Source organism: Corylus avellana, chromosome 10 (genome assembly GCF_965113065.1).
Source record: "Corylus avellana chromosome 10, dhCorAvel1.hap1.2, whole genome shotgun sequence".
NCBI classification, from domain to species: Eukaryota; Viridiplantae; Streptophyta; class Magnoliopsida; order Fagales; family Betulaceae; genus Corylus; species Corylus avellana.
Genome location: NC_142499.1, coordinates 7,956,022 through 7,982,990, shown reverse-complemented (window position 1 = coordinate 7,982,990; position 26,969 = coordinate 7,956,022). Strand labels below are relative to the sequence as shown.

General features: G+C 36.2%; 3 protein-coding genes across 4 annotated transcripts; all 3 read right to left on the bottom strand.

The window, feature by feature from the left end:
- Window positions 1-1,206: 1,206 nt before the first annotated feature.
- Window positions 1,207-3,498, bottom strand: LOC132192349 (uncharacterized). The gene is made up of 3 exons (XM_088511235.1): window positions 3,292-3,498; window positions 2,800-2,948; window positions 1,207-1,476 (listed from the first exon to the last, which is right to left on the bottom strand). Exons 2-3 carry the CDS (start codon window positions 2,920-2,922, stop codon window positions 1,426-1,428), a joined length of 174 nt encoding a protein of 57 aa, XP_088367361.1. The 5' UTR covers window positions 2,923-2,948; window positions 3,292-3,498; the 3' UTR covers window positions 1,207-1,425.
- Window positions 3,499-3,739: 241 nt separating this feature from the next.
- Window positions 3,740-4,894, bottom strand: LOC132162261 (uncharacterized). The gene has a single exon (XM_088511351.1). The coding sequence runs from the start codon at window positions 4,892-4,894 to the stop codon at window positions 3,740-3,742; it is 1,155 nt and encodes a 384-aa protein (XP_088367477.1).
- An 8,279-nt stretch (window positions 4,895-13,173) lies between these two features.
- On the bottom strand, window positions 13,174-26,530 carry LOC132191355 (transcription factor HBP-1b(c38)). 2 transcript variants are annotated; one of them, XM_088510888.1, is made up of 12 exons: window positions 26,294-26,530; window positions 25,682-25,810; window positions 24,404-24,501; window positions 23,605-23,678; window positions 23,304-23,498; window positions 22,720-22,797; window positions 22,574-22,633; window positions 22,295-22,372; window positions 22,115-22,166; window positions 18,217-18,488; window positions 15,083-15,331; window positions 13,174-13,719 (listed from the first exon to the last, which is right to left on the bottom strand). In XM_088510888.1, the coding sequence occupies exons 2-12, from the start codon at window positions 25,777-25,779 to the stop codon at window positions 13,573-13,575; spliced, it is 1,401 nt and encodes a 466-aa protein (XP_088367014.1). In that variant the 5' UTR covers window positions 25,780-25,810; window positions 26,294-26,530; the 3' UTR covers window positions 13,174-13,572. The 2 variants fall into 2 exon arrangements, with proteins under 2 accessions (XP_088367014.1, XP_059462302.1); XM_059606319.2 differs by having other exon boundaries at window positions 25,682-26,529.
- Window positions 26,531-26,969: the final 439 nt, after the last annotated feature.

Sequence of the window (26,969 nt, the reverse complement as noted above, 5' to 3'; positions counted from 1 at the left end):
CCTAGAATGGATTATGTCGAGGAATTGACTAATATATGGTCATGTACCCTGTATTAGATTATAGTAGGCAATTGGCAAGTATATAGTTTGTTTTTCATTTTTCTTTTTTATTAATATTTATATGATTTTTTTATTAAAGGGGACATGTGTCACCTTTCCATTGGGTATGGGGAAGCAGTATCGTTATAATTTTTAATAAAAGGTAGACAAAATGATCTATTTGATAACAATTTTAACCTTAAGGAGTTTTTTAAAGTTTAGAGGGCGATTTGATAAAAAGTGATACCTCAAGGATCTCTAGAACATTTTCTCCTTATGTTAATATATATGAACAAGCTTAACAAATCTAGTCAAGCTTATACGAGCTATGTTCACAAGCCTAAATTAAGTCGAGCCAATTTATACAGGTATGTCTCGTTTGATAATTGATTTTAATTTTGTATTTATGTTCTATCCAAGCTTGTTCGTGAGCTGTTCTATTTGTTTAGAGCCCTAATTGTGAGAGAGAAGTGTTGTTTACCCATGTAATAAACAGAGTACTGTAAAAACAATTTTACATTTATTTTTCCAGTCTTTGAGTAGGATTTGGGGAAAAAAAAAAAAAAAAACCCAATTTGCACGTTTAGTTTACAGATTATGAGAACATGTTCACGTTATGCTTATATTTATATGATCTAGCATGTACATTTAACAATAAAAAATGAACCAATTATGATATCTTAGATAGAGGAAGTCGTAAAGCCTCAGAAGTTCAAAATGCCCTAGGACAAGGGCTTTATTCACAAAGAATATCATCAGAGAAGTTCCATAATTTGCTCTACTCACCCCCTACACTGATTAAACAAACAGTTACTGTGTAAGACGAATTATTGAGTACCATGATCCTGACTATGCTCACTTGCTCAGTGCACTGCATTCTTCTATTTTACTTCAGAAAAAAGTGGGTGCCTCAATGTTAGTGTGGTAGGTGGGGATTTTTCTTTCTTTCTTTTTTTTTATTTTTTATTTTATTTTTATTTTTATTTTTTGTGGGGTACCTTCCTAATTGCATTCCATACCGGCCTATGCTATTCTTAGGTTAGATGAAATCAAAATATTATACAACAAAATTGAATTATTTCAGCTCCCTGCAGCTTTCAACCATATTCAAAAGAAGACTTTTCCCACAAAAGGTAGCTATATTTAGCCCATTTAAATCCAGAAAGATTGAATGAAAAGCTTGTATTGCAATGCCTAGATGGAACATAAAGAAAACTGTTCAATAGAGACAGATCAACCATGATTTCCTGCAAATCTTTGATGTGCTATCCCACACATACCCCAACACTAAAATATACAGAATATAAATGAGAAAATCTATAGGTACTCGTAGAAATCTTCTTTGTGCCTCCTATCCTTCTTACCTTATAGATCCTTTTATTTTGGCTAGGACCCCTTTGCTAAAACAACTTCACGTTCTTGACGACATCGTTCTCTCTGCAACAAGTAACAAGATAATAAGCTGGATAGCCAACCTAATACCTGAATCAATGAATCAAGCACAGACAAATTCTCTTCATTTGACACGCCAAAACCTATAAGCACATGCACAGTCTATGTAAGAACATATTTCCACCTACACAATTACATTGGTTTGTAGTTTGTATAAGTTTCAAAAAGTGGCAGCATGTTCAGAGACTTGAAGCATTGAATAATGCTTTAAACAAAAAAAGAGTCCACGACATGCTTTCAACTTCTTGTGTTCTAAGAATTTCTATAGCTGGAAAAAAAGAGTCCAGCACATGCTTTCGACTCTGGCTGGCAAATCATAGAATACTATCATAAGGGCAAGAAGAAGAGAGGACGCTATGCTTAACCTGTCGGCTGATCTTAACTTCACTATAGAGAACTTTTACGTGCACAGTGGGCCTGAAATTCCTTAATTACAACAAATTAGCAAGGCTATCCTTAGGCATTTTGGACCAAGAAGAAATCTTGAAAGCTGTTGATTTAGCCTCTTACCAAAAGAAACATCACGTTTTGTATTGTTTATGAGTATTTTGCTCTCGAGAGTTCTGAAACCAACTAATGAAATTGCTTAGCCAACAGTGAATTTCATATTATTTTACCTCATTCCTATTCCTATTTAATCCTCACACAACACATATCACAACAAAGATTTTGTTTTCTCCTTAGTTCACTCTAACTACATGATCTTCCAAATTTTCAGTTCCATTTTACCACTAAACTGCTTGCTGTTGACGTCTAAACAAAATGTACATGTTAGCAACCCAGAACACCATTTGTCCAAATAAGATTTTTTCCAACAATTTCCAAACACCTTTTTATTCTGTTCAGATGATTTGATTTGAGATGCTGGATAGGGCAGGCCCAATCCGTAGAACTAAGCACATTCTTAGACATTTTCAACTGCCTTCAAAGCCTTTTTCTAGTATAAATGAAACAATTATTAACCCCATCATGCCCATTGTGGACCTATCTGTAAAGATGTCATACTTCAGCAACCAGTGAACAAAAATTACCAAGGTTTTTCCCAAATCTCTTACACCAAAACCTCAAACCTGCTACCTACCAAGAGTATGATGACAAAATTAACCACAATTCTTTTAAACAACATTCTAATAAACCAGATTTGGCAGTTGAACCAAACCCCCCCACTCAACCAAAATCGTTTCATCTCTGTTCCGAAAAAAGCAAAAAAGAAAAGTTGTTTATAGCACTACAACAGTACTTTGTGAAGATAAAAAAATCTGTACCACAGTAGCTAATAGAGAAAGAGAATGATTATAAATAACATACCCTTCTTTCCCAATAAGGAAGGAAGCACACGAAATCATAGACAGGAGTTATGGTTGACACTAGAGCGACATTAAGTCCAGTAAACACCAAAAGGGCTGTCATAGGTCGGGTTCTATGCGGCATCTTTATTTCTTATTAAGACTTTAGCCCTGCAATCACGAGTTCATGGTTGAGAAATCATCGATTTACATATTAAAAAATTGAAAACTAAAAAGGAAACTATAATAACAATAGCCCACAAAAACGAAATGACACCCAACAACTTCAAGACTAGTTCGGATATATTACAAACAAAAGAAAGCAATTGAGTCATCAGATCAAGCAATGAGCTATATTCCAAGCAAACCCACTTCAGTAGAAATAAGCATAATGACAGGAATCAGATTCGAGATTCTCGCGCCCATTTCATCAAACAAGTGCTATGCAGAGTTTCAAAAAATGAAGAGTTGCACCCAGTCACCGTGGCATCAGGGCTCAAAATTGAACACAAACCTCTCGAAACACCGACAAAAAATTTATCTTTAAAGCCCGCAGACCAGCTTCTAAGTCCGAGAACGAACGATTGAGAAAACAAAACCCAGAACCATAACCTAGGTTGATTTTGGACGGACATGGAGCATTCGTGGGGGGGTATTTTAGTAAAAGTAGGTTACCAGGATAGGGGCAAAACGGAGAAAAAAATTCTCGATTTGTGTGTTCTTCTTGCACAAGACCATGCTACTCATCTCCATCAGCGGTTACTTTTTAGTTTTAAGTGTTTTTTTTTTAGCACAAAAAAAAAAGCAACAAACAAGAAAAAAAAAAAAAACTACAAACTAGGAAAGCAATAAAAAGTTTGGAGGATCCCACGGGCAATAGGAACTGAGCTAAAAGAAGTAAAGTGATAGGGAATGCAGCCAGAAAATTTCCTTGCAACGGCCCAACGTGCTGCATAATAGGCTCAGAAGTTTGCACTTCTGGTGACTTTCCTAACTTCCCCAAAGGAAGATGCTGGGATAGAGTCAATGGTATTCGAAATAATGGAAGAAATCCACCAATCAAGAGAAAGAGCGGGCTGCTGGAGAGCCAGAATGACAACTTGGGAATCGCCTTCTATAATAAATTTACCAATACGAAGTGAAGAAGCTAGAGAAACTGGCAATTGAGCTGCAAGAGCTTCCCCATAATTAGAAAGACAAGCCAGACTAATTTGAGAGAGAATCCGAATAATAGTGCCATTGGAATCTCGACAAACCACTGTTTGAACAGAAAAAGAATCTCTAATGGTTGTATCAAAGTTAATCTTAAACCAAGTTACAGATGGAGGAGTCCAAATTTCTTTTGTGAGAGAAGACGTAATATTCCATGCATGAAAATGTTCCAAAGTAATTTTGTTGATATGAGTAGAGATGGAACGAGCATCAACAATTTTCCCCTCATGATAGGCTTTGTTGCGATAGAACCATAAAAGATCACATGCAACATAAGTAAAGATCTGGAATTTATGATGATCAGCTGGTGGAATGGCTAGAGATATACCAGGAGAAAGAATCACATTTATCCAATCAACCATGTTTGAGAAGTTTAGAGCAGAAAAGTCAAGAGGCCAAAAAGAATCCCGCCCCACAACTCGAGCAAAGATGCAATTGAAAAATAGATGTTGTAGCGAATCCAAAGCAGATTTGCATAAAGGGCAATGGTTCAAGGAATTATTTGGGGAAAATAACTCATCCAATCTAGCTCTTGTTGGGAGAATATTCCAAGCAATTTTCCAGAGAAAAAGTCTCAACCGATCATTCAGATTTAACCTCCAAATAGATTTCCAAAAAGAGGAGGGAACCTGAATAGAAACTAGGAGAGAACGAGCATTAATGATGGAGAGATAAGCCGAATGTGAAGTAAATTTTCCTGAGCAAAAAGGAGTCCAGAGATATTGTGGTATTGGATTCAAGGAGATTTCGATCTTCAAAATTTTTGCAACAGTGGCTTGATCGAAAATAGCTAATATCGTAGACAGATTCCATTGCAATGAAGATTGTTGAAGCAGGTCAGAAATACACAAAGAAGGCTGAATTCTATTACAAGGAAACCTCGTAACTGGTTTGAAGTCTTTCATAATGGGAATCCAAGCAGAAGTCCATATAGGAAGCGATGATGTTTTTGCTACTTGAAGACAAGCTCCAGAAAGCAAAAGAGGCTTGCTCTTTTGAATTCCTTTCCATAACCATGAAGCTGAGGGTGTGATTGGTGAAGAAAAGAAGTTTCCATATTTAATATACTTTGCTGAGAGTTGTCGAACCCAGAGAGAGTCAAAGTTTGAAAATATTTTTCAACCAAGTTTAGCAATCAGAGCAAGATTGACATCTTTCATTAGCGTAAAACCCAAACCACTTGCCTGACAGGGTAAGCAAATTGAACTCCAAGATTTTAGAGAGAGATTTCGAGATTTACCTTTTGGGAATCCCCACCAAAAATCCTTAAAGATTTTTTCTAGCTTATGGCAAATGGTATTGGGGAGAAGAAAAGTACCTATCGCATAAGAAGAAATAGTAGACGCTGTAGATTTAATAAACATGATCTTCCTGCTTGAGACAGAGTTTTTGCACGCCAACCATCAACTTTACCCACAACCCTATCTAATAAAAACTGAAAGTTTGCTGATTTCGAACGACTCATGAGAAAAGGAAGCCCTAGATAGATAGCCGCAAAAGATGATGGTTTAAAATTAAACGGAAGAATATTATGGATGCCTGTCCGAGTGGCAGCCGCCGTATTTTTGCTGAAGTGAATAAAGGATTTTGAGATGTTAACCTTTTGACCAGACCAGCTGCAATATTGATCGAGATAGGATTTGATTTGAGATGCTTCAGTGGAAATGGCTTTAGCAAAAATGATCAAATCATTAGTAAATAAAAGATGGGTAATAGGAGCACAAGAACGACCAATCCGGATTCCTTTGAGTAAGCCTTAAGATTCTTGTTGATGAAAAAGTAGCGAAATAACTTCAGTACCCAGTATAAAAAGAAAAGGAGATAAAGGATCTCCATGTCGTAAACCTCTAGCTGGAGCAAAGAACCCAAAATGACTGCCATTAATCATTATGGAGAATGTCGTGGAAGAAATACAGATACGAATCCAATTTATCCAAATTGGGTGAAAGCCCAATTTGAATAAAATAGCTAGAAGAAAATTTCATTCCATCCAGTCAAAAGCTTTCTCCATATCAATCTTAACCGCCATGAGACCACCTTGTCCTTGTTTTGATTTAAGAGTATGAAGGTGCTCATGAGCTAAAATAGAATTATCTTGAATATTTTTTACAGGCACAAATGCAAATTGATAAGGAGAGATTATACTAGGAAACAAAGATTTAAACCTATTGGCCAATATCTTGGAGATAATCTTGTAAATGATATTGTACAGGCTAATAGGCCGAAAGTGATTCACAGAAAAAGGACCAAGCTGCTTCGGAACAAGAGCAATAAAAGTATGATTTTGTTCACTCAAAAGATGATTGTGTGAAAAGAAATCCCATATACTTTGGAGAACCACCTCTTTCACAATATGCCAATATTTCTAATAGAAAGAGTAGTAAAGCCATCGGGTCCAGGGACTTTGGTTGACCCAATACTGGAAAGAGCAGTATAGATTTCTTGTTCTGAAAGAATATTGCATAACATTTGATTGTCCTCTTCCAAAATAATGCTATCAAATAAAGATAGCATGTCATCAGAAATAATAGGGCTTGAAAAGGAGAATAATGTTTTGAAATGATTCGTGAAGCAATTCCCAATAGCATTACGATCAGAAATCCAAGTACCAGAATGGACCTTAAGGAAATTTATAGCATTGCGCCTTCGCTTTATGAGAGTAGAGGTATGAAAAAATTTGGTATTTAAATCTTTGCAAGTCAACCAAAGTTCACGAGACTTATTTTTCCAAAGAATTTCCTTTTTTTCCAAAAGATCATTGAGCACTTTCTTAAGCGACAACTCCTCAAAATGATTCTGAAGCGAAGGAGAAGCTTGTTGGATAACATCCAGCTTTCCAAGAGTTGCTGTAATATTTTTTTTGTACGTTACCAAAGTGCATTATATTCCAACTCTTGAGAGCAGCTTTTGTAGATTTCAAACGTTTAGATAAAATAAAAGCTGGAGAACCATTCAAGACATAATCCCAAGCCATAGCTATAACTGATTCACAAGATGGATCTTTAGTCCAAAATTCTTCAAATCTAAATGGGCAAGGTAATGTGGAAGAATCCATAGAAGTGTGTAGCAATAGAGGATTATGGTCAGAAGCAAGCGCAGGCAAATGGTGAAGAGAGAAAGCTGGAAATTGATAAATCCAATTAGTAGAAGCAATACCTCTGTCCAATCACTCTTTAATATTGTGATGACCCTGTCTATTATTAGACCAAGTGAATGCATTACCAGAAAAACCTAAATCAACCATGCCGTATGAATCCATAAAAGAGTGAAAAAAATCATTGGAAGAACTAGCAAAAGGGCGTCCACCTTGTTTTTCTGATTGATTCAAAATCATATTGAAGTCTCCAATACACAACCAAGCCCCAGAAAAATCTTTACCCACAGTATTCAGAGATTCCCATAATTTAAATTTATGAGTACTATAAGGAGAGCCATAAATACAAGACAATATCCAAGGTTTATGAGGAGGATCAGAGTACCACCAAGCACTTATTATATTTATATTGGAAAGAAAACATTCAAATTCAACACCAAAACGCCAAGCTAACAAAAGTCCTCCTCTAGAGCCAGAATGAGGAACATGGGACATCAAAAAGAAACCAAGCCTATTAAATATAATAGTAGCATCATACGGTTTAGTCTTAGTTTCAGAAAGAAAAATTACATCAGGTAAACGTTTTCTAACCTTTGCCCGTAAATTACAAAGTGCAGAGGCACGGGATAAACCTCTGCAATTCCAAGTAAGGAAAATCATATCTTGGGAGAGGGCCTAGGCAGACCCGCTCCCTTAGGACTAACAACATCAGAAGAATGAACCTCCACAGCATCTCTAACAAAGTCCCCATCAGCCTAAGTAGCTTTTCCAGAGCTCCTGGTTCCATGTAAAGCCCGATAATACCTGCGAGAGAGATCTGGATTGACAGCTTGTGAGGCAGTAACAGTCCTAGCTCCAAAAGACATGGTAGAGGAACTGCCAAAAGCAGAAATATTCCCAGTAGCTTGAGAAGGGGTCAGAGAAGCAGTCTGACTCAACCGAGACGGAGCCAAGGGACCTCCCTGTTCAATAGTAGAGAAAGAGCTTTCACTTATAGAAATCTGCATGCCTTGGGTGGGACAGTGGTCACTCATAGCTGAAGAGAGAGGGCTATGCAAAAAAGTTGTAAAAATACCCATTGTCACAACCGAGCTCTTAAGCAAAGCCAATGATAATGCAGCCATTTCCATACGGTAAAAGAGTCATACTGAGGAATAGGAAGTTGCTTGGATTTTTTCAGAGAGCCTGCTAAGTCTTCACCAATGTCCACAAAAGCCACCCTATTTTTCTTATTTTTGGCCACCAATTTCAAGTCAAGGGCTAAAGGAGGGACATGAGTATCTGGGAGATGAAAAGGGGATTGTTGACAGGGAGGTGCAGGGGATCGAAATGGACAGGTGGTAGGAGGAGGTGTTTTTGGTGGGTATGGATGAAAACGTGTGAAGTGGGTAGATTGTTGAGTGGATTTTCGGTTGGGATTTTGTTTTGGGCTAAAAGTGAAAGGTTGAGGGAATCTGATAGGCCCAACAGTGGGGATTTGTGGTTTGGTTGAAACTGGACTTGTTGCGTTAGGAAAGTGAGGTTTAGGAGGCCCAACCGTGGAGATGGGTTAAAATATTTAAGACCAGCCTTGCAATATTCGAGGAATAAGATTCAGGAGACCCAACAGTAGAGAAATTGGTCTTTGAAGAAGTCGGCCTTGATAAGTTAGGTGACTGTATTATAGGAGACCCAACAGAAGATATGGTTGGCTTAATAAAAACTGACCTTGGCATATTTGAGAAATGAAAATCAGGAGGCCCAATAGTGGTAGTGGGCTGCAAGGGAATATACATGGGCACTGAAATTTCTTGGATATTGGTAATAGTTGAATCCATGAGATAATGTGAAGTATAACCATAATAATATTGAAGAGGAAAATTTGCAGCATTGATGATAGGATATTGTAGGTTTGAATTTAGAGGATGGGCATTAATGAGAGGAGCCTTACCCTTGTCAATAATAGTTGTACATGTTGCATCAGATGAAGGAGAAAAGCTGGCCTCTGATGATGTGGATGAAGGAGATCCACAACACCCAGTAGAGTTTTGAAAGTGGCCAACGTGTTGCTTGCCTACAGCCTTTGTTGACAATGGGGCAGATTCTCGAGATAAATTTGAATCTTGGACAACAAGTTGATGCATGGGATTTCTTGGAATTATCTTCAACGGAGTGGACTCACCACCATGAGAGGCCGTACTAGAAGCTTCAAAATGGCTACCTTGTCCCTCCGAAGACAACCCAGAACCAAAAGTACTCCCTGAAGAAGCAGAAACAACCCTTGGACTTGAAAAAGACGTTTCTTTGAGAGATATACCATATCTAGTGTGAGGATTTGAGGATGGTGGAGCAGGACAAAAAAGTTTCTTATGGCCAATTAATCTACAGATAGTGCAATAATTTGCCAACCTCTCATATTTAAAATTAACCCACAATGGGTCTTTACTAGTACGAGGAATGTGGAAGCCATGGACTAAAGGTTTCGAGGTGTTGAGATCAACCTTAATCCTTAAATGCTGCCTATAAATATGACCCATAGTGGTACAATTTTCCACTTCCAGCAAAGAACCAAGAGCTTTACCAATCATTATTGCATTACGAGTAGTCATATTTTGCATAGGAAGACCATGAATTTGTACCCAAAATGGACAGAAGGTAAGCACAACTTCATTAATGGCTAAAAACAGGAGACCAAGGGTGAAGAAGAAGAAGAGAACTTCTAATATTCCATGGTCCTTGCTGAAGAATACGCTTCATGTGACACTTCTTTGGAACAGTAAATAAAAACATATTTAAAGCCATGACTTCCATAGCCAAGGGGGCAGGAAAACTCTAGGCTGAAGCTAGAGTAGACCTGACCAGTTGTGAATTAACAGGTTTCAACGTGAGTAACCTACCTAGGATTGCAAATGCTTCTTGGTGAGGTGGAGCTTCCTCCAAAACTTCAAGCTGCTCCAGATTGTCCCAGCCCAAAGCAGCGGTTTCTTCAATAAGGATTTGCAGATCATCTTGAGAGATTTGGTTATCAGCCATAATAAGGAATCCAAACAGACGAATGACTAAGATGGACAGACAATGAAGACTTGTGAAGATATCTATGAGCGCACAGAAAATAAAAAGACCGGAGTCCGTTTCATAGAGTCCCTCCAAGGAGAGAAAAAGGCAGCTTCACCGAGAGAGCTATTAACTGTTCTCGTTCCTCATTCACGAGTCTTTTCATAAACAAATGCTTGTTTTTCCATCAGCGGTTAGTTAATATAATAACGTGGTAGTATGTTAGATTTGGATGAGGATTCCCTCCTATTATTGGGAGAATCGAAAATTCTCCAATTTTCAATTTTGGCTGTCAATTTTCATCCAACAGCACATACAATACCACGTGTCTCACTTAAATTAAATAATAAAATATTAATTAATTTTTAAAAATAAAAATAGAATAATAATAATAATAAATTAAAATCAAATAAAAAAAAAAATCTGGGGTGTTCGGAGTCTAGGAGCCACCCAGACCGACGGTTTGGGGTGGCGGGGCCACCCCCAAGGGCCAAAAAAATTTCAATTTTTTTTTTTATTTGGCCCTTGGGGGTGGCCGAACTACCCCCAAGGGGCGGTTGGGGGTGGTTCGGCCGTTCGGCCACCCCCAAGGGCCATGGGGTGGCTGAAGCCACCCTAGACTCAAATGGGTTGCCGGCCCAGGCAACCCCAGTTTTTTTTTTTTTAAAAAAAAAAAAATTATTATTTTAATTTTATTTAATTTTAAAAAATTAAATACTATTTTATTATTTAATTTAAGTGGGGCACGTGGTGTTGCATGGGCTGTTGGATAAAAAATGGACGGCCAAGATTAAAAATTGGAGAATCTCCAATTTTTCCAATAATGGGAGGGGATCCTAATCCATTAGATTCGGTTATATGAATATAAGATTTATAAATTAAAAATTTTAATTTAATTAATTATTTTTTATTCGAACTAGTAATATCTACTTGATGAGGCGTGGTCTCCAGCCGATTAAACAAGTAAGATATCTCAATTTTAATTTGTTAATTTTGAGTTGAGCTTATGTTAGGTTTTCAAGTCGTGTAAAAAAATGACAATTCTAATGTCTCACGTCGATTTTAGATAGTATTGACACATAGATATAAAACTATATAAATTAGCCTTAACTCCATCTATTTAATTAAATGAATTATGTTTCTCAATTCTAACGCTCAAATTTTAACTTAGCTTTGAGTATTGACATTTTTAATGACGTGAGACTAGAGAATTGATACTCTTTCCATCATCATTAAAGAGATGATGCACCAAGACCATGTCCAGGCTTTATAGATTAGGCACCTTAGCCTTCCTTAGACACGCTAAAACGATAATTAGCCGCCAAATAAAAATAAACATGAGTTATTTTAGGGTTAACATTTTATTTAGTAGTGTATATATAATGTCACATTATTTAAAGCTTTTAAATGACGTTACAATATATTTACAATGTGATACCATTAAATAACTCACTTTAAAATAACTCATTTCCATTTAAAGGAAAATAATCCTCTCAATTTCAAATCCTCTCTATTTCTTTCAGTTAATGCATTTAAAAGAGAAATGTTGTCCAAAAATTTTACCCTCTAAAAATTTTAGAGAATTTTACCCTTCTAAATGCACTAACCTTAAAAAATGGAGAGAATTTGCAAGAAATACACTTTTGCATTGCCAGAATAAAACCTGAATAATGTGAAATAACTCATTATTCCATTTCAACATTCCAATTTCACTTTTCAGTGTGCAAATTCTGATGAAAGCATGTGGCAATTCGCATGTCCATATACTCCAACTCTGTATTTTTATTGGAAAATGTATAATACGTCCCCGAGTTAACTCTCCAAAATTTAAATCTCCTTAAGTTTTTTTTTTTTTCTTAAAAAATTTAGTCTTTGGGTCAATTGAAATGACAATAAAATTCCTACCGTCAAAATTTTTTAACAGCCGCTAGGGCCACTCAAAACGCACCGTTTTACTTGATTAAAATATTAATTTTTTATTAATTTAATTTGAAAAATTAAATCTAAAAAAAATAAAAAATAAAAAATTGAAAGATGGTCAGAGGTGGCACGCTGCCACCCCTGGCCACCACCCAACCCCTATTGAGTGGGCGCGAGCCACCCCAAACCCCCTGGGGAGAGTTGCGGCCACCCTAGCCACCCTTCTTTTTTTTTTTATAATTTTTAAATTTAATTTTTAAAATTAAATTAATAAAAAATTAATATTTTAATCAAGTAAAACAATGCGTTTTGAATAAACCTAACGGCTGTTACAAAATTTTGACGACAAAAATTTTATTGTCATTTCAATTGACCTCGGAACTAAATTTTTGAAAAAAAAAAAAAAAAAAAACTTAGGAAAGATTTAAATTTTGAAGGGTTGACTCATAGACTTATTATACATTTTCCCTATTATTATTGCACGTAGATTTGACCACAAATAATTGTCAAAATGTCAAGCATGATCAAATGATATATACATGCCTATATGTATGAATATTTGATAGACTTTACACACACATACATACATACATACGAGCTTCACAAGTTTCAATCAAGTGAAGCAGAGTTAAACCGACTTCGGTTATCTATTAAATGAAGTGAGCTTGAACTGAGTTCTAGTTGTTCATGAACAACTCGATTCATTTACAACACTATCACCGACCCTTATATTTGTAAATATATTTTATCATGACATTACAACCTTATTTAGAATCTTAAACAATTCACTATCAAGTATGTTATATATATATATATATATATATATATATATATATATATAAACAAACACCCAAACCACACACATCTATGTCCATACTCACAATCACAAGGATTCAAACAAGCCTACAAAAATATTAAAAATAAAGTTATACGAGTACATACAAACTTACACGAATCGAACTAAATTATATAAGTTTATTTCATTTAATAAACTAAACGAGCATAAATTTCTATTCAAACGCTAAAATTGATTTACCCCTACAACCAAACATGGAGCCAACCTGCCCAATTAATCTTTACCCACGAAATTGTGAGCAAATACATATGTACATACTGGAGGAGAAAAAAAACCCAAAAGAAGTCCAAACACCCCAAAAGGAACTCTTCCACCAATATATAATCTGATTCTGGTATACAAATTGAGAGGTGTAACCTACATTACAAATACTAGCCTATTTTCCTTTCCCGTTCTATTAAACATCTAACATAATCAGATTATTGGCACTATAGTTTTAAACATAAGAAATGAGAATCAAAGACCTAGTAAACATATGTGACACTAGAACTTCAGATGGCAACTATATCAACAACAAATGTGACCTCACTTGCACAACCGGCTTCCAAAAGGAATTTCAAGTCAAAGAACGGCAGCAGTCCCGCTTAATGGTGAATCATATGGCTGATCCTGCAGCAACTCAAAGCTTGGTGATGATTTAATAGGATGGAATGACTTCATCAAGGGGACTTTTGTGCTTCTCATTCCCGTGGTCGAGCAAGCCAGAGAGAACTGAGGGCTCGAAGACGAGAGAAGTAGTCATTTATTGCAAGAAGCGCGCGTGCTGATTGCCTCGTCGTCAAAATACGGTGCATTTGTTGTAGTGTTTGTTGACGCAGATTATCGGCCTGGTAATTGCCAGAAAGGGGAAAGAAAAAGAGTGTTATAAATATGCGTTTCATATTTGGATTGTTCCACTGCAAACAAACCAAGAGATTATTGAATAAAACCCAAAGAGGTCAATGTATCTTGCATGCAAATGACGATCCATTTTAAAATGCTCAGAAGAAAATATAAAAACGCCAAATCTGATATATTTTACTCATGCATGCTGAGTTGATGGAAAACATAAGATTACTCTAGTAGAAACACCTAGTTTTTCAACAATTTACCAGTGATACAATAACAAAGATTTTGTCGGCAAAAGAAAAACTCTCCTTTGGAAAACCGTGTCCAATAAGTGGAGCTATAATGATGAAAAGAAGATGAATTTAAGTGAATTAGAATTATTTTTATTTTTATTTTCACAAATAATTGAGATATCATTAAAAGTATAAGTGCCCCTATTAAATTTAATTCTCAAGATAGGCATTACAGGATTTAGATTATTTGAAAAGTAAAAAAGAATTACTTATGATGATGGCACTTTAGAAAACTACTTGCGTATGAGTTGCTTTCAGTTCTATACCTACATTTGATCATAACAGGAACTATGGCACAAAATTACTCCAAATAAAAAAATAAAATGTTTTATTGAAATGAAAACAGAACTATTAACCAACCCAAAGGCTTAGCTACACACTTTCTTTCTCTTTGTGTGGGGGTAATGATTTTGGTGAGGATGCATAATTTCTCTATCACCCTTTCAACTTTACTAATAGTTCCACCCAACCCCAAATACTACCCTAGCAGAGGATACTGCTTTGAAAAACATGTACAAATGCAACATTTACATGTAGCATGTCCCAAACACCAGAAAACATTATTTTGGACCAACATAAACTATATATATATATATATATATATATATATATATATATATATATTATGAGATTCCTACATTCCAGAAAACATTTAAATTTCCAGATTACCTACTGTTTTAACAATAATTACATAGACTAAAGATTTTTATAGCAATAGTAGCAAGAAGCAACATTCTACCATTTTTTTTTGATAAGTAATTGGCCCCAAGGGGAGGGGGAAGGGGAGATTCGAACTAGTGACCTTCGCTTCATGAGGCGTGGTCCCAGCCGATAGCTACCCCTTGGGGTTAGAAGCAGCATTCTACCATATGTAGAGATTATCCTGCTCTTTCTTATTAGTCTAAAAGAAAGAAACTATCAATCTGAATTAGTAATTATAAAAAGCCACTTCAAATCCGGCCTGTTTCATGATTCTGACTTTCGTTTCATCTTCTGTCCTTCCTTGCAATGTGCGTAGGAACCAGACTGGGAAAGTAAACAAGTGGGATCAAATCGAAAACAAAATTACCTGGCGAAGGAACCCCTCAAGTGTTCCAAGCTTTCCCATGGCCATGGCCATTTGACCCATATAGTTTGCCACATTCCCAGATGATCCTGATGGGCTAGGTGAACCATTAGCCAACGTCTCAGCCAGTGATTGCTGCAATGCCTCCATGCCTTGTGAGAGAGCATCTTCAGCCTGCTGGGATGATTGCTGTAAGTTGTAGATGCCTACCAATTGTTGCTCAGTTAAAGGCTCCAATTGATTCACAAGAAGCTGCACCATTGGAAATTCAGTTAAAACCATTGCAAATTATTTAAAAAAATAATGAAAAAATTCTGACTATATATTATCCAGGTATTGAATATTTCAATTTTTTGACAAGTACTTATTTTTATAAGGTAATCGAAATATCATTAAAAGTGTTAAGGCGCCCCCATGTTCACAAGAAGAATACAAGAAAAGTCACCTAGCTAGTAGGGGCAAAAAGAACAAGAAAATCATGATTTCACCACTCTACGTACTACCGGCAGTCTACCAACAAGCATACAAATCGATTACTCGTCTAGGCGTAACCTAAGACAACCCAAATCGACTGAAGAAAGCATTCTAGATAACACAAGCAACCTCTAAATAAAGAAGAAGATGGTCCACAGATTCCCCATTCCTTTTACGTATACAACACCTATCACCCATAATGACGCACCACTTCCGGTTTTGACAAGTACTAAAACAAATTTTTTTTTGATAAGTAATAAACCAATCTCATTAAAAGGGTAAGGCGCCCCTCAGTACATAGGAAGGCAAGTACTTGTAGGTCTTGACAAGTACTAAAACAGAATGGCAGCCATTAATGTTTTTTTTTGTCAAAATCTACAAGACGTCCTTTCCAAAAATGCATACTGAAGTAGAAAGCCGCTCAAAGTCGAATGCTAAATGGCTAATGTTGAGAAAACCATTGAAGCTTGTTTTTTTCTGGGGCCACACCTGAAAATTTGTTTGGCTAACTATTGCTTTAAAAGTGTTTTGAGTGTTTGAAAACTGGAAAGTGTTTCAGAAAATTTTACCAAACAGCTAGCCAAGCAATCCTTCCTTCCATGTTGAATATTGTTAGCCATAGTTAGCCAAACAAATACACCGGTATTGTTTGGCAACGTAAGAAAATAGAAAATACAATCCTTCCTTCCATGTTGAATATTGTGGACATGTACACACGTTGCCACATGGGTTTTCATTTCACCAAATGCAACTAATCAAGGAAAAAACAGGAGGCCAAGCTATTATCAATTCAAATAGATTTTCCTCATAAAGAAAAAAAATCTCTGCTTTATTTCACTGCAATTTTTTTTTTTAGATTGTCTGATGGGACATAGTGAAGAAATGTCAAGCAGATAATTATTTAGATCACTGAACCCAAAAGAAAATGAAAAGGGTGCTAATTGCTCAAATTGGTTTATTCATTGTTACCAACACGGACAAATTCACTCTCAGCTCCTTCCAATAGCCAGATACTTGTAGAAAAAGAAAAGATAACCATTGACCACCATGACTCCTAAGTTGTCATTATTTTTTAGTTTATTTTCATTAGCAATCAAAGAGAGCAATACTATCCTCTTAGAAACAACTACATCCGACGTATTCCTCCAATCCGTATACAGTAATTTTAACAAAAAGTTATTAAAACTTCGAAGCACAATCAGAGCTGATTCCCATTTTATTTCAGATATGTAAAAACAGCTTATATCTTTACATATAATTACTTTATTTGTTAGTTAGAGTAGGATTGGGGTAAAAAATTACAGTACCCCCCCCCCCCCCCAAAAAAAAAAAAGGGCAGGGGCCTCTTCCCTTTCACCCCTTTCCTTTGGAGTGTGCTTCTTGTTGGATTATACTCGATCTTACAGTTTATTATTTCATCTTGCATAAACTTTCTCACCTTTTTTCTTTTACTCGGAAACAGTATGTATATACAATTTAGATCCTGAGCTCACACATGTATGCTCAAATACTTTTTTTTTTTTTTTTTTTTTTTTTTTTCTTAATGAGGAACCCTTCTAAGACGGGACCACTTTGTGTACCCACCCCTGTCACATAAACCTCGGACCCGTGCAAAGCGCCCCCTCCACACGGATCGAGTATTTTTTTTTTTTTTTTTCTTAATGAGGAACCCTTCTAAGATGGGACCACTTTGTGTACCCAACCTTGTCACATAAACCTCGGACCCGTGCAAAGCGCCCCCTCCACATGGATCGAGTAATGATTTTCTATGCCATATTTTCCCACAGTTTGGCAGGTCCAAGTCTTGTACTTATATAATTCTATTTCTATCGGAAATAAGACAAATATATTCTCAAGCTGAAACACAAACAGTCTTTGAAACAAATGGCATCTCTTCCCCCATAAAAAACGGGTAGATGGTGAGATATAAGTTTTCATCCTATATATTTGTGTGAGTTGTGTCTACCTAAAAAGGTGGAGGGTGAGTAATCAGTTTCAATCCCGTATAGGTGTGGGAATTGCTTCTACCTTAAAAAAGAAAAGAAGAAATTTCTCATGCCAAAAGCCATCTACACTACTCAAATAAACATAAAATCATTAAATCTATTGCACACACAAGCATGCCTCAGTTCTTTCAGGAAAACATGACTCCGTTTGTCAAAATTTTCTTCTCTTTTGTTTTCTGTTCTCAAAACAAAAACATTTTTTTTGATAAGTAAAGATACATAGAAAAAAAGCGCAGAGGGGCGCAACCCAAGTACACCGGGAGTATACAAGAGAGCGATTAAGAGGAAGAGAAAGAAGAAGAAAACATAAAAAGAAAATCTTGGAAGCTGATTACTATAGGCACAAGCCAACCAGCAGTCCAAGAAAAAAAGGTGTACAAGAAAAAATGAATAAGGTCCTCTATGTTCCTAGAAGAGTCCTCAAAACATCTAGCATTTCTCTCGTTCCAAATACATCAAAACAAAAACATTAACGAACCCAAAACACAAAATACTCACAAAAACACTCCACATTTTTTCAAAACAAAAACAAAAAAACACCCCCAAAACATATTAACAATCAGAGCCGATAACTTTGTGAAAAAGATTCCAATTCCACCGCATCACATCCTTATCTACAGCATATGAAAACAGAGAAAGCACAAAAAAGAAACTGACCTTGAGGAGTTCAGATGAACGGAAGCCGCCAATCCACAAAAAACACCGCTCAGCTGGTGTCTTCCACATTCCTGACAAGATGTGGAAAACATCAGCTTTCGCTGCGATGCCTTTCAGCCTGAAAATGTCATCAAAGTGCGCCACAACATTGTCAACAATGGTGCGAAGCTCAGTGTCACCCGCATGTGAATTGACTGCAGACCTCAGCTCATTTATCTGTTTGTTTTGCTCCTCTAGCCACCGTGCATACTCTACATCAAATGCCAAGGCACCTGTATGCCAGTGCAATGAACATGTCAAATCTTTTACCAATAAGGATCTGCTCTATCAAATGGCAATCTTAGCACCAGCACCAAGAAAGAAAGGAAACAGACAGGTAAGTGTGAACCACAAAACCATGTTTAATCTGCCATCTTAATAATGACATCCAAATTGGGATCATTCACAAAGAAATTTCACAGAAGATTGCACAAGAATGAAACCATTCAATAACCTGGAACCTGAGATCATTACATGCTCAGACCCAATGGCAAACTGACTAGTTTCAGCAGTTCTATTAATGGTCCAAAACCCACACAAAGTTTATGTCGGAAAATGTATCTAACTTATATAAACCCTAAAAGCCAATAAAGCCAATGCAAATGCACAATTAACAACTATAACTCCATAAGAAGGAACTAGCCAGGAAACCACTTATATGCACCTCAGTGGAAGCAAATAAATGATGAAGGGTTCAATGCAAAGTTTATTACCTCAATATGTTATCTAACAAATCTAGAAAATTAATATCAAAGTTAATAGCTTATATAGATACAACATGTATTATGACCATTAGTATTGGTAAACAGTGACAAGAATTATACTCCAACTCATGAACCAGGAAAAGAAGGTAATCAAATTAATATAGGGCAATGCATTTTATGTGCAAGAGCCAAAACTTCAGCCACACACAAGACTTAAAATCCAAAACTATATCAAAGCCCAATATGAAACACAAGGAAGAATAAGCAGCACTACCATTAGAGCACACAGAGAGGCAAAATTTGGAAGTATCTAGCGTCAGAATAGTTCTTATTGGGAGTCAGATGACCAAAACCAATCAAAAGAAAAGGCAATGCATGTAGAGAAAAAGTTAAAGTTGAATATATCTTTCACTCCAAATTACTTGGAATACGCTCACTAAAAAAAGCTGATCTGTACATAACATCCAAAATTTCTTTTTATGAATAATAATTTATTGAAGAAGAAAAACCCACATACATGAAAAGTATACAAGAGAAGCAACCACCCTAACAGAGTCAAAAATCTAAAAAATTAACACGATCTACAAGACTAAAGGAAGAGAAATTAGGAACAAAGGACACAACCCAATCTAGGAGAACTCAAGGAGGATTTTAGTTGTAGCACATTAGACTCGTGATCTCCAAAAAGACATCGATTTATCTCTCCAAATGCTCCACATTAATAAAGTAGGGATGACTTTCCATATGGCCTCCCTTACATCTTTCAATAATAAAGTAGCTCTAGAATATTGCTAGACATGAACCACAAGACTCCAAATGAGGTGAGAACTAGGTGCCATATCTCGCGAGTAAATTCACAATGAATGAGAAGGCGGTTTACAGTCTCCTCGCTTTTCTTACAAAGACAACACCAATTGACAATGGTAAGACTCTACCTCTGAAGATTACCAATCGAAAGAATTTTACCCAAAGTTGTCGTCCAAGTGAAAAAGGCAATACAAGGTGGAACCTTCACCTTCCAAATGCTCTTCCATGGAAAAAGGGCAGCCTATCTAGACTGTAGAGTATAGTAGTAGCTCTTCACTCCAAACCAGTGTTTACGAGCAGGGACCACAACATTTTGTCTCTCTCTCTCTCGGGTGGGTTTTTGATGTATATAATAAATCGAGGAATGCAAAAATGGACTCCAACTCCCAATCTTGGACTGCCCTAAGAAAAGTCGAGTTCCTATGGACATAAGTACCAAAAGAGTCCATGTAATCCAACACTAAGGCCTCTTTGTCCAGAGCTATAGAATAGAGTTCTGGGAATAGGGATTGAGAGCACTTCTCTGCACCACACATCCTGCCATAAACGAAGGCGAGATCTGTCCTCTACACTCTAGGAGACCAAGTTCGAGATACTCCCCCAACCATTCCTAATATTCCTCCAAAGACCCACTGAAGCTTGATTTAAAAAGTTGGAACATGGAGGTATTTGTAAATGTATTGAGAAAAAAGTCATTTTTGGAGGAAATCCAATCCCTTAATTTTTTAGAAGAGGAGAGGCCTCTTGCAGAAGAAGAGATTGCCAAAAGGGCTATGCTGAAAGCATAATTGGAGAGAGTAGTTCTTATGCAGGAAGTTAGTTAAAGGCAGAAATCAAGAGCGACTTGGTTGAAAGAAGGGGATCAGAATACGAGTTTTTGCCACTGCCTTGCCAACTCTCATAGGAAGAACTTTATCTCCAGTCTTAGCATTGATGGTTCAGACACTTCCAATCAAGAGGTGATCAATGATACAATCATTCAATATTACAAGAATCTTTTTACAGAATCACCCCCTTGGCGGCCCAAGTTAGATGGTTTGGAGTTTTCCTTGCTTGATGTTGGAGAAGCAGTTGGTTGGAGAGGCCATTTCAAGAGGAGGAAATCCACCAAGTGTTGCTTAGTATGGATGATGACAAAGCACGGGACCGAATAGATTCCCTATTTCCTTTTTCCAATCATGTTGGGCGATAGTTGATGATGATCTTATGTGTGTTATTCATAATTTTCATGAACATGGTTTGTTCGAGAAGAACCTAAATGCTACTTTTATTTCCCCCATCCTAAAAAGATTGGGTAGTTGGAAAAAAAGTGATTTCAAACCTATTAGCATGTTGGGAAGTGTTGGCACTTAACAGGAAGTGTCTATAAGATTATGGCTAAGGTTCTTGCTAGTAGGATGAATCAGGTGCTGGGTTCGTTGGTTCTTGCTATTCATAATTTCTTGCTATTAGGATGAAATAGATTATCACTTTTTCATCCAAACAGCAGTCAATGATTCAATAAGCATACTGATTCATGTGGTTCTAATTAACTGAGTAAAGAGACCTTGACAGCTAAGATTTCTCTATTTCTTTTTAAGTTGTTAAACTAAAATTTATAGCCAGAAAAGTGATAAGAGAGCGCAGCTGAACAACTCGTGCAATTCATGAAAGTCAGATAGAATGAAATCAAGACAAATGTTTAGAGAATCATCCATTTAATGTGGTTTGAATGACAGAATAAGCTCTCCAACTTTGGGCCTTTGGAGCAATTAGGCCGAACCAAATATAAATGAATCTTCATGTCACACTGATTTTTCAAGTAGGCAAGCCAACAACCTGTTTGAGATATTCATTTAAAATAAAGATGCAATGCAGGTTTGAGTTCATCCCATGCAAGTCTGGCAAAAAGCCTTGAATGAGCTATAAATTGCATGAACAACTTGGCACATCTGAAACCCTTTATGGATTAAGATAAGCAACCCATTTGACATGCCCACTTTGAATTGCACATTGACTTTGCATAATGTGTATCGCGCACATGCAATTAAGATATTGATCTAAGTTTGTCATTGTCAAGATAAGAGTTTACACGAAAAGGAGGTTCACAACATACAGTGGGAAAAATACAACAATGACAAAAAATACCATTTTCCCTTTATTACAATAGGCCCCTTTCTAACAATCATAAAACCCCATACTCACATATTTGAAAGCTATAACTGCAAAGTTTTTGTTTTTTCAATGGACTTCCACACAAAATATTAAGGATACTGATTCTAAAGTCATTAGATACATTGATTCTTTGGTCAATTTTCCGCACACAAACAAACCATAAACAATCAAAAGGGAAAAAGAAGTTCAAATACCATTTCCACTCATTGAATGGGATTGATCTCCCGAGCTCGAAATGAATATTCCCTACAAGAAAAGAAAAAAAAAACAATAATAGTGCATAAGAAAGACAATGCCCAAAACCCTCAAATTGAAAGGAAAAAGGGTAAAAGTAGTATTGAAAATGAAAACAGTAGAGGATAGCATTATCGGACCTGCTGACGGGCTCGCTGGAGCTCTTGCTCAAGTTGGGTTAGCTTTAGCCGGCTACTCTCAAGCTGTTGCACATATGCCTATAAATTGGAGAAGACAAAAAAATTAAATTAAGGCTAAAAAGTAAATCACAACCATTTTTGCATCACAAACATAATTCAGTATTTGATAGAGCAAGATGCATTCCAGTAAATGCAGCAATTACAAATTAAAAATATAGCAGCATAACATGAAAAGAATGTACATGAAGGAAAAAGTATCGAGGACACAAAAGGGCCTACCTTTTTCCTTAATCGGCTCTTTCTTGCAGCTTCACGATTTTGAGCAAGTCGGCGTAATGTCTGCAAGATTTTTTGATTTAAAAAATAAAATATGCAATCATGTTGATCTGACATTATCTGAATATATATTGTTTGAATCATGTTACTTTTTGATCTCCTGATTTCTCTTTCGATTTGTCACTGGAATCAGAGGCTGCAACAACAATTGATAGACCCCTTTCATGCTGTACAAGGAAATCACAACTTAAATCCACTGCTAAAGAGCAAACAAGTTTTACAATGAAAAAGAAAAATTAATTGTATGCAATATTAATTGTATGCAATATTACTTTCACAAGGAAACTCCAAAGCAAAGTTAGTACTCATTACGTGTTGAAGATGGAGACTACCGATATGCTATGATTTGATTCTCGATTTATTCCTATTATTATTTTGATTGTAGTCTGTCATTATTTCTTTCCATAAAAGTTTGTAGGTCTCTTCTACTTAAACCTATGTAACGTATGGAACTATATAGAAGAATAAGGCAGTTCTCTTCTTCTTTCGATTACTTCTCGCTTTTTCTCCTTTCAATTATTCCACCCTTACGAAATTATCATACAATATTAATGAAAGGACATATTACTTTAAGCACCAAATTATCACATAATAGCATTACTGAGAGGAATTTATAGATGATCTGATCTCTAAACAGCAGAATAAGATTAATAACCAATGCAAGAGACATCACCCTTTGATTCTTGTCATCTGTGTCATCCGTTGAGGTATCAGTCATTGGGCTTGCTTCTGCCATAGTGGACTCTCCCCAGTTTTCACGATGGCCACCAGATGTTGAAACCAGATTCGCCTGCGATTCTTTCCGTAGTTGTAACATGTGAGACCCCGGAATAGCAGCAGACAGATTTATATCTGAGGATGCAAGTGACTAAATCCCACAATTCAGGAGAGAGAGAAAAAGAGCGGAAGAGCTGAGTTAGAATCAATTTTATTGAATCAAGCAAGCAACTTCGAAGGAAATATAAAGACTTAACCTTATTTAAAGTGGCAAATTGAACATCTGTACCAAGCGCCTGGCTACTTGACTTCATCTGGTTATATACAGGATCTAAACAGAAAGAAAAAAAAAATTATATATCAAATCGGAAAATAAGGGGTTAAGAAGCATGTGAAATGCAAGAAGAGAACTATGCATCCAGAAATTATACAAATCATGTCATTACATATTTCGTAAACTTCTTAAAATTCTTAGTACACACTATGACATGCATGACCTATTGCAATTTAAGCAACTCAGAAACAACAGAGTGATATTCTCTGCAATGTTAATTCCTATACTCCCTGAAATTACATGCTTTTCAAAATCATACTTAAGAATCTTAGAAACGATGAATAACAAAAAATTTAGGCAAAAGGAAAAAAAAAAAAGAATTACAAAGGATGCATTTCTGAGCATGCAAGTAAATAATTGCAGAGGGCACGGTTCACAATAATCATCCTACAACAACTGGACGTATGATCATAGGAATCAGCTAACATGGTAGGCTAGTGCATATTTATGAGGAAAATTACCAGGAAACTCATATCGATAAGCTTATTCACCACATACCACATGGACATTGTCAAGTGCCTCATGCCACATAGCAAAGAAATAAGATGTTGGAAACAACACATTCTCTTCAATGCTTCAGTAAGCACTACTGGTTATGTACTTATATGAGTTCAAGAAAATTAAAAAGAATAAATAAATAAAAAGAGACAATGTATAAGTAGTAAATGAAAGAGAAAAAAGACCACCACTACTTCGGATAAAGATGGAGATTAGCTACATACTTAGGTCAACAGCATCCTCTACACGAAATCCAAGTGATTGCTCAAATGCTCCAAAGTCTGAAATTCGAGAAGTGCGATTGGTGTTTCCTTCTGTGCCACTGAAAGCCACAAGATCATCATAATCATCAGCAAAACAACTTAGAGATAAATAAGGATCCTAAAAAGTTATTGAATCATATTCTCTAGCCAGGTCTAAAAGCTAAAAGTATGCTAAGAATACAACTATCCATCCACAGGAATATATAATGATCCTGAAAAAAGCTACATATGTTCAAATCATGATTGAACTTCCGAACATAACTTTTGGTCTTTCAAAATCATCATAATTTTGGCATTCAGTATTGAATGATTATTATGGCTGAATTCATCCATCTTAATACACTATGCCCAATCAACCAAGCCTTTTTATGCATTTTCAACATGCTATCATAGAAAAGTTAAGGAAAGAACTTCAAAAGTTCTAAATTCCTACAAATTTGAGCCAAAAAAAACACTGAAAAGGAAACTAATTACACCAGCATAAATAAGGGGACGAAGACCGATCATTATGATGCTCTAATAAAACATTTCAACTGGGACTAGTTTGGTTCAAATACTTGTATTTCCAGACCAGGGAAATAATCAAATATAACTCTATATTTTTCTGGTTAAAGAAGTAACCAACACCCCACCCCCCCGGCGCTTCTCCTCCCTACATCACTGTTCTGATTGAACCATAAGAACTAAATTGTAATCCAACATAGCCCTACACTATTAGAAAAGAAATATTGGCTCTAGATGCATTGGATATAATGAGAAAAATAAAATCCTATGTAGCCGCCAAAAAATTGAAGAGAAGACAGAAAAAGAGCATATTTTATTCTGTTTCTCTTTCAGAAGATGGCGAACTTTTTTCAACAAGACCAAATAGCAGTACATTCAGCTAATGGAGTATTCGTTACCTCATGTCTCAATTAAATAAAAAGACATAAAATTCTATATTTTAATCTAAATTTCTTTTTTATCTCGTATGCTTTGTCAGCAACTCAATAGAGCATAAGTTTCAAATTTCCGCAGCATACAAGAATTTCTCATATGTATCAAAGGACGTTAACTACAAAAGCACACCCATCATATCACCAATATTAAACCAGAGCAAGTAAACCAACCCAGAAACCTATTTCAAGAAGAAAAATTCTAGGATGAGTCATTAGTAACCAGTGAACCTTTACAGCCAAAGAAAATTAACAGTAAAATTCAAACCAACGTTGAGCTTCTACAAGAGAGGAGGAAACTTACAGGGAACTGGAAGTGGGTATTGAAGGAACGAAGCTCGGCATTCCGGTCATAACTTTATTATCATCTTTTGCACCAGTCTTCGCCTTTCTACTGCCCATGTATTATCATCACCATCATCAACTCCTTTACCTATCCACCCAAAACAAAACCAGAAATCTTAAAAGCCCTTCACAAAACCAAAGTAACTAGAAACTCCCAAATCACAGACGTAGCTTCTCGAGCTAAACCAAACTACCACTTCATCACCTCCTATTCCGTACAAATAGATAAAAGTAACAGCTTTGCCAAAAAGATACAAGCTAAAACAAAGACACAAACACAAACCCAAATCCAAATACGAACCTACCGAAAGAATAAACCTTCAAAACCTCAAATTCACCAATACAACATAGTTGTCCGAAGACCCACAAACTAAATACAGAAAAAATACCAAAAAAAAAAAAAACCCTTCCAACACCAAATTCACAAAACCACCAACCACCTCTTCAAAGCCCCAGAACGACCACAAACTGCACAGAAAACCCAAAACTTGAAGCAGAAAACAGAGTATTCCAACACATATAGCAGAAGACTCAGCTCTAAAAATACTTATTATGACTCTCTGAGCAATACCCAGAAAGGGAAATTGAGAGAGGAGCCCCGAGAAACCTGCAAACCCTAACCAGTGAGCCTTTCTTGCAGATATATACTCCCTCCTATATTACTTTGACTTTTTGATCGTATAGTTTGGAGTACAGACTGTACAGTATTTTTTACACTGCAAACTACAAAGCTCTCCCCCTCTCCCTCTCCAAATAGACCCACACCTTGAATCTTGCGCTTTTTTAACTCTTTTTTTTTTTCCGGATTTCCTTCAGAGTGTAAGGATAGATAGAGGGAGATTTGGAACTTTGAAGAAGCGTGACGTTTAGACCATTTCAATCTGCCCAATACGTCCTTTTCCCTCTGCTTACTTTTTCCCATTTTTCAAAGCCACCCGTTTTCATGTACAAGAAACTTTTCTTTTCTTTTTATTTTTTTATATCTTTCTAGCGTTTGCACAAATGTTTCGTTCTCTATTGTCCGATACTTCTTCGTATATAGAACTTTCTCTCTCAAGTTTCTTGTAATATCATCCAGTGCCCCCCACTTGGACTTTTTCTTCCATAATAGGTCTCGTTCTAGAAGGGTTCCCCAGTGACCCTTTTTGCATTTGGCTTTAAATGTAGTAAAATTAAATAAATAAATAAAAGAGAATTTTTTTTTTAAACGGTTTAAATTTAATTTTAATTTTTTATAAAAAAAAAAA